The sequence below is a fragment of the Colletotrichum aenigma genome (assembly GCF_013390185.1).
Source record: "Colletotrichum aenigma strain Cg56 chromosome Unknown KSG_Cg56_contig08, whole genome shotgun sequence".
Lineage (NCBI taxonomy): Eukaryota > Fungi > Ascomycota > Sordariomycetes > Glomerellales > Glomerellaceae > Colletotrichum > Colletotrichum aenigma.
The window spans coordinates 972,887-981,568 of NW_023500914.1; the positions used below are offsets into that span (position 1 = coordinate 972,887).

The 8,682-nt window shown below is 41.7% G+C and overlaps 1 protein-coding gene across 1 annotated transcript, besides 1 other annotated feature; it reads left to right on the forward strand.

The window, feature by feature from the left end:
* Nucleotides 1-3,846: 3,846 nt before the first annotated feature.
* Nucleotides 3,847-3,861: a sequence feature (Short protein (CGCA056_v011820, KAF5512475.1) was converted to a misc_feature.).
* Nucleotides 3,862-5,277: 1,416 nt separating this feature from the next.
* On the forward strand, nucleotides 5,278-6,529 carry CGCA056_v011821 (uncharacterized protein; the record flags this gene model as incomplete). Its single annotated transcript, XM_037327065.1, has 5 exons — nucleotides 5,278-5,512; nucleotides 5,559-5,924; nucleotides 5,981-6,091; nucleotides 6,146-6,355; nucleotides 6,450-6,529. 5 exons carry the CDS (start codon nucleotides 5,278-5,280, stop codon nucleotides 6,527-6,529), a joined length of 1,002 nt encoding a protein of 333 aa, XP_037174092.1.
* Between the last annotated feature and the right edge of the window lie 2,153 nt (nucleotides 6,530-8,682).

Genomic DNA, 8,682 nt, shown 5'->3' on the forward strand with positions numbered 1-8,682 from the left:
AAATCCTATTATCAATAATATAGTTTAGTTCTTATTTCTTACTATTATCTACTTCTATAAGCTTTAATAGAAATATTCTCTAGTGAAATAGGTTTTCTTTTAATTTAGCTTAGATAGCTAAATAATTAAAAAGACTAAATATATTCTCTAATAGCTGCGTATATTAATTTTATATATTCAAGGGCTAATAATATATTTAATATAAATAGGTTTATTCTTTAGGATATCTATTTATTATTTTATTATCTTAGTAGATAAAATCTCTATCTAAGTTTTATTTAAACTTTATTATTTTTTATAAAAGCTTATATTTATATAGCGTTCATTATAATTTTTTATATATAAAATATTAGCTATATTAATTAAAAATAAGGTTTTCTTTAGTATATTTACTATAAAATAGTAATATTTATCTCTAAAGCGTTTTTATATATAATAATATTAAGAATACTTTAAGGTTTAAATCTTAATATAACCTTATTTAGTAAGTAGCTAATTATTATAATAAAAATATTATTAAGATTATACTATAAAGAAAGTAATATCTCTATTTACAAAATATTAAGGAATTTAAAAATATTGGAATAAATAGTAATCTTAACTATTTAGTTTATTTATTTATTTTAGCTATCTATCTAGAAGTAATATATTATTAATAAAAGAAGTTTTGTTAATAAAGTATTAAAAACTACTATTTAAATAGTAAATATAAACTTAAAGTTTTTATTATTAATAATATAATAAGGAATGTTTTAATTAGTAATCTAAAAACATTTAAAAAATATTTTTATTTATTTCTTTATTTTATATATATTGTTACTAATAAGTAATAATATTTTTTTAAAAACCTTATATATAACTATTACTAATATATTTAGTTTAGAGAAGTTAGATAATATTAATATTATTCTTAATGAACTAATCTTTAATATATTTATAATAAAATCTATTATTATAATGTTATAAACTATATTTATAACTAAAAGAAGCTAATATAAGCTTAGTAATTTTCTTTAATTAATTTAGTTCTGTTTATAATAACTAAAATATAATATATATTGTTTAATAAAAAACTATATATTATTAAACTAAAAAGTTTAAAATTTAGCTATTATTCTATTGATACTAAAATAATATTTATTACTATATATAAAATAAAGGATTATTTATATGAAATATTATAAAATATAGAACTTTTTTATACTATTAATAAAATAATAGAAAGAAAATCTTTTAGCTAAATGGTTTATAATATTATTTAATAATATTTTAATAATTATTATTATCTCTTAGCTTCTTTTAGATTTACTTTTAAAAATTATGATTATTAATTTAAAGCCAACTTAATTTAGTTAAATTACTAAAAGATTTTATCATACTTCTTATTATTTGTATAATTATTAATAATTTTAGTAATACATTCTTTAGAGATCTTTAAAATAATATCTCTTTAAAACTTTAAAGTTTAGGTTTTATCTAAAAACAAAGTAATATTTATAGCTTTATTGAAATTGTCTTTACTACTATACATAATCTCTAAAAGAATATCTTTATTTTTAAACTTATTAAAATTACTAAATACTCATTAAATAAAGAAATAAAATAAAGTATTAAGTATTATATCAAGCTTTTGTTAAAATATAAATAATATTTAAGTTAGATTAAGAGAAATAGTTAGTAATATTAATTAATTTTAAATTACCTTTATCTAAATCTATAATTCATAGTAATGTATAAATAAAGATTTTTTATAACTATTTAATTTATTAAAGTTTAAATTAAATAAGAATTAGATTATATAAATATTTAGAGTTTCTTTATTATTTAAATAATTTTTATAACTTCTACTTCTATTATTAAGTAATATTTCTCTAAAAGAAATATTACTTTATGTCACGGGCTAGAGCCCGGCCGAGATCTCCGGCTTTGCCGGGGCAGTTACCGAGATCCGGCTCCGCCGGATCCACTATTCTACCGTGGCACACCGCCTAGCCCGACCACGTATCTCCGTAGCTAGGCGCCCACTCTTGTAAAGTCCTTCTCCTCTTCAGCTTAGAATAGTCAATCAACGGCACCTCTACGTTGAACAAGCCTAGGGGCCAGCCCCTTACACTTTAAATAGAAAAAATATAAATAAAATGTATTTCTATATAATATTTTATTTTAAAATATTGGTTCTATTCTATAATATATCTAATTAGAATATTGTAAACCTAAAGCTTTTTTTATTAATATTTATTTTAAAAAAGAGAAGTTTATTAAAATTATAATAATATTTTATAACTTTAAAATAGAAATTCTTTTAGAAAATACTTTAAGATTTATATTTAATATTTACAAATTTAAAAATTATATTTTAAACCTTTTATATACAAATTAGTTTATTAAACCTTATAAAAAAAGTGTTATTTATCAAGTTTTGTATTAAAATAAGCTTTGTTTTCTTATAAAATAATAATAATAATATTAAACTATAGAATATTATATTAAAAATTATTTAGCTATTTTAAGATATTTCTTAAAATTATAAAGATTCTCTAAAGATTTAAAGTTATAAAATATTATAATTTAGTTATTAATATATTAAATCTTATTGTTATTTATAGTATAACTAAAAAGTTTAAGTTTTATAAATGTAATAAATAATTTCTTTATTAAAATATTAAATTAATTACTTTCCAAAATTTTAGATATAGTTATAATATATTTAAAATAATCTTTACCATTATTACTAAATATTATAATATTATTAATATATATATATAGATAAAATTTTAATAGTTATATAGTAAAACATGAGACGGCTTGCCTGCCTTCGGAAATGGCGGTCCTGACATGCCATTTTCGGCACCTGCCACATCGGGTAATTCTCGGCCACGCGATCCCTCGCCGTTTTTGCCGTCCCATAAATGAGCGCCTGCCCCGCCCAACGCGCCGACGTACCTCGAAGTTCCCTTTGTATCTTTTCCTTCTCGCAGCTTCGCCCTGCGCCACTTTCATGTTCCTTCCGCCCGCCTCAGCCACATCCACATTCTACCACAACGTTCGCCCTGCGTCAACATCCATTCAACTCCCACTCGCGATAATAAACCACACGATGAACCACCAGCTTTTCCCAACACCAGTTAATGCCGGTGCTTGGATAGCCAAGGTATCTCTTTTCCGTTACCTCCGCCCGTTATGCCGATGCCAGGTGCAGCGTGCCCCGCACAGCAGGCTCCGGTGCTCTCCTGCTGGAACAGTGTTGCTAATTTCCTCAGTGTATTGCCGTTTATGGTAATCTGGTCTACCCTCGTCTGCTGCCTTACGCCTTCTCGATTCCGTGCATTGTCGATGTCAACAATTCCTAAGTACCCGAGGGAACGCCTAGCGGGCCCGTCGCCCGTTCTCGAGGGTTCCCCTTACCGTCCGTCCATGCCCACCTCGCCTTACCATCCGACCCAAAATGGCCTCTTCTGGTAATTTGAGGACTCAGGGGGGATCATAGGATGAGCTACGGAACCATACAACGGGCCAACGCTGGTCCGAGGTGCCACCTCAGTTCTCGCGACTGCTCCGTTACAGCCGCCCAGGAGTGAAGCCGTGGGTGCCTCGCCTTCCCTCAGACCCAAAATTACCTCTTCTGGTAGTTTGACAACTCAACAGGGGTCGTGGGATGCGGTACGGGATCATGCAACCATGCAGTGGTGGTGTGAGGTGCTGTATCAGGCTACGGTGATGTCCCTGAATGTCCATACTCGGGCGAATAGAGGCAGGGCTTGACCGAGTAATCGCTGTCTTTAGTAATTTCCAAGCCTTCAACCTTGTCAGCAGTTGAGAGTTGGCAAAGAGGGCGAGAAACACCACATGTCGCAGAGATAGGCACCCAGCTAGGCTGGTGGTCGAGAAAGGATAAAGTCCGCCTCGCTGAGGCCCCCCTGGGCTTCAGGGACGCATTGGTCAGGGGCTACAATGGCTTATGCTAACAAAATTCCCTTGTTGGGTAATTCACGTCTCGACTGTAGCCTGGGCGTCCGGCTCACCTACCCCTCGCGAAGTGCCACCGACGATGACAGCCTCAAATAAAGCACGCCAGCCTGGCCATGTACGCCCCGCGGCTCCGCTGTTGAACGACAGCCTGGACACGTCATCCTCGAGATAGCCTGCTTCTCGGTGGCTTGGCTCATGTAACGTCGACCCAGACCTGGGATATGGTTCGCAAAGAAGTCTTCTATCCGAGACCCCGAAAATCGACTGATGCTGGCAGCATGTGAGCCAGTGTACAACAATTCGGAAACCGCCGCAAGGAGTCGCAGAGCTTGCCCTGATATGCTGTCTTCCACTGGCCGGGATCACATTTCTCGCAGCACTCTCGCAAGGAGTCGCAGAGCTTGCCCTGATATGCTGTCTTCCACTGGCCGGGATCACATTTCTCGCAGCACTCTCGCAAGATGAGGAGCAGGGGCTCGCCAACGAGATTGCCCCATTGGAATGCTTCCAAGCCGTGGGCAGGACTGCCGGTCCTTGAACCTGGACGTTCATAGATCGATACCCAGCAAAATGGACGGTCAGATGTTACGCCGGCGCATTGGGTAGCCGCTAGGCTGGCTTCCTAGGCCACAAAATTGCCTGAAGAGGCAATTCTCGTCTCAACCATGCCGTTCGAGTCTGCCTGGTTTGCCTCCCACAAAGGGGTGCTAAGATGGTATACGAGACGGAGGTTGCCACGAAGCTCGAGCACAGCTCGAAGTGCCGGCGCAATATTCCCAAGACGATCAACAGCTCCGCTACAAAGGCTGCCTCATCCCAATAGCTTGAGACTGTTGTACGGCTTCCGAGGTAGCATTCCCAACGGATCGTGCCCTTGGCCCTGGAGAATCACGGCGCACTTCCCAGGAGAAGCAGCAGCTGACCTCTCTCCCCCATGTCAAGGGGGCGGTCGTTACGCCGGCTGACAGGTTGGTCGAGCTCGATGGAGGGTCGGGTTCAGCCAGACTGGCCTCCCTCGGTGCAACTACAAGTCCGAGAGTTTGCATCGATGGATGGGTGCCTGTCTTGCTCCGCCAACTATGATTCATGCCGCTAGGACCGGGCCTGGTTTGCTCTGAAGGCGGATATAGGAGCTGCAAGCTCCGCTCTGGTTTGGTGAAGGGGCGGTTTGACCCGACTGTTGTATCCAGAGATGGGGCCTTCGGCTCGAAAGAAAGCCTATATAAAGCCTTCCCTCCACCCCTATTACGGTAGCCGACTGATTCTATACTGCTCATACTCAACCTCATTGTTTCTCTTTCATCGAGGATGGCTCACCCCAGCTTCAGAAAAACGCATGACGTGCAATCCTTTGCAAAGCTCTACCAAGAAAAGGAGCGTAAACAGAAGGAGCGCAAACAACAGAAACGTCAACGACAGCTCGAGGAGCAGCAAAAGCACCAGCAAACATCAACGAACTTGTCCACAGTGCTCGCAACACCACTCGAGCAAGATGTCGGAGCTCTCATTTTGACAGAGACTCGGGCTTCAGGCTACGCATCAGGTACGCCCACATCACGTCCTAATAAGCATTGACTTACAATAAGCAGGTGGTCTCGCTAACTCTTTTGCTGGTATTGACGACCTCGAATTCAACTTTAGCGAGGTCTTCGACACAGCCGAGTTATATAGCGATACTCTGGATGACATCGCACACACAACCGAGCCTTTTGCCCTGATCTCCGAGATCGGTGGTGTCACAGCGGAAATTACGAAACCCATCTTGCCAGATGAGATCAAGTCTTTGGAATCCTGGTCGACTTGCACTCCTGTACTAGCCCGGCCTCCCACAGAACCGAGTTCGCAAGAAGTGGCAACTGCCTCTTCACGAAGCGAACAGCCCCTGGCTCCTGACCTGGTCAGACGTTCAACTGAAAAACTTCGCCTAACAAGTTGTCTTAGCGACATGAACATAGGTGAGTGACCAAAACCGCAAACTGGATATATTTAAGACTGAAACAAATATTCACAGATATTGCTGGATCAAAAGAGAGGAGCGAGAGCAGTGACACCGGGGAAAGCTGTGATAATAACGGCTCAGCTAAAGATGATTACGGCAGCTCTTATGATAACGACACTGAGAGTCAGAGATGTCCTCAGCAGTTAGCGGTTCCAGGACCCAAACTTACGAGTCCAGAGTCGTTGGGGATCACCACATCACACATCCTCACCAGAAGCACCTCCGTGGCGCCCGACTCCACGGGGAGTCCGTCATGCGCATTAAGCCCTATTACCAGTCTCTCCGTCAACGCTGCCGCCGCTTCCTTGGATATGGTGGAAGAGCCTCAAACAGACATTTTCGCGCTTCCTACTCCATCCTCAGATCACGCCGCCGTCTCACAGCAAGGTGATGACACCATCACCAGCCGGAGGAAACGAAGTTGTGGGGCAATCGAAGACAGCTGCGAGAGCCATAATCGTCGCTTGCCTAAACGACGCAGGTCACGAGATGCCAACATGGGGACAGTATCACAGGCTCTTCCAGCGAGGACTTTACGCGCACTACCATCTCGAGTCTTGAAAGACAAGCCAGACAAGAGAGGCCTCATAACCCAAAGCGACAGACAACTCCGGCGCTCCTCTAGATCACAGGCACGGTCTCACGCAGCTATCTCTATGAACTGTGATAAGGACCACCCGCACCTTGATGGACTACCTGCACTGGACATGGACCATGCTTTGAGAAGAGGGAAGCGGATGGGAAGACTACAGAGGCGATCGCCAACTACACCGGAAGTTACTTCACCTCGCCTCAACCACTCTTCAGGGGAGCCTAGTCCCCAAAGGTCCGGACAAGCTCTCCTCCCACCTGTCGCCACCACAGCAGACCCATCCTCAACCACATGTCACACCTGTGGCTTTTCTGCAGAACATTTGCTGCGGATGAGTGACACCGTCCAGGCTCTCATTGGGAGTGGCGTTAGCAGTGAAAGGGGATTGGACATGCTTCAGCTGTTCCTTGGGTTTATTAGTGATTATGCCACGAAGAAGCTTCCACACAGCACAACCAGCATGGGAAACAGCAACCAAGAACATGTAGCGGAGTCAACTGTTGGGCTGTCAAACCCTGAAATGGTTAAAAATGACGAAAGTTTAGACGACGACTCTAGAGAAGACAGCGACGGCGACAGCGAAAGTGAAAGCTTGAGTTCTGATCGTAGCGACAGCTCAGATAGTCCTGAAGAAAAGGGTAAACGGCCTCAGCGTCGCCGTTGGACACCTTTGGACGAATTACGTCTGCGTGCATGGATTCAAGAGGGAAAAGAAGGGTCTTGGATTGCTGGTAAATTGCAGCGAAGCGAACAGGCTATTGTTCAACACTGGGCGATCATGAGTAAGCAGGTTAAGAAGACGACAAGAAAATAAATAAATAGTATTTTCACGGAGCGCATTAGGTGTTCAATACTTCCATTCCTCTATTAGGCTGCTTTTCTCACTCCTCAGTCTCAGCTGTAGATGTTGGTTTTGAGTGTTACAGGCGAAGGCAGGGTAATCGAGAAGTCGCCCTCCATTTGAAGTTGCGTCCTTGTACCATCAACCTTTCCTCCCAAGGCTTCCACCACAATATCATTTCTCAACACCCTTGCTTCTTCTGAGTCGCGTTCTTGTCTGCGCGGGCAATGCGACCTGTTTTCTCTTCTGTTGATGTCGCCATAATCTCACGGCATGCTGGCGCTGCAGCTCCTTGTTGCGGGCTGATCTGTGTTAGATTTGCGCCTCTATAGATGCGGCGAGAGGGACGAATTGGTTGTTATCAGTGATGCTGTTGATAAGGGGCCGGTGAATCTGGGAGATCGCGAAGTCAAGTCACCCACTTTTGGGCCCCCCTCACTGGAATCATCTAGATGGAGCTGAGGCGGCTTTTTTTGTGATGGCTTCGCCAACGGCTTCGCCAACCCAAAGTGGTGGGCACCGTTCCGATAAACGGACCATGGAACATAATCTAGACGATCAACTCCGTTTCAGACGGTGGATGTGCCGTCAGACGCTGGAAGGCTAGTCTTGCTCCTGGGCGTGATTCTAAAAAGAACACCATGGTCTCAGGCATCTACTTTGCTGCCTGGGCGCTTCCGGCTGAATCCTATCTTCGCCACAGTGATAGGCTGTTGAACCTCCTCAGCTTCGCCCTGGAAAGCAAGATAATGCTCTCCGCTTCCACACTGCCCTCTGCAGTAAACCACTGCGTAGCCTGATTATTCCCTATGTACGAGAAGCAAATGATTCGACATTATTGAGTTTCGCGCGTGTGAGGCGATTGGAAGCATGCCTGTCACGAACAGGACCCACTCTGTCACGACTCTAACCTGTCCCAGCATCTTGAAGGTTAGCCTAGTACTTGCGGGGCTTTCAATATTACTAGGCCCCGCAAGTACTATGCTAACCTTTCAAGATGCCGGGACAGGTGCTGCGTGAAGTGGCTTGATTAGTCTAGCTACGAACGCTGGGCGCGCCTGGCTACGAAGTGGTGTGGCCGATCCCTTACGTAAAGAAGCCGGCATTGGCCCGGGGCCGAGTTCCGTCTTGCAGGTGCAGACACGTCTCGACGTGATGGACGTGGAGAATAATTCGATCTGTTACTGGGTTGCTTACGTTAACAGCCTTTGAGGCGCACAACAGCTGATACGACGCCTCAAGCCCTGCCGCAGTGGTTACCGCCAGTAACCCTTCTGTCGT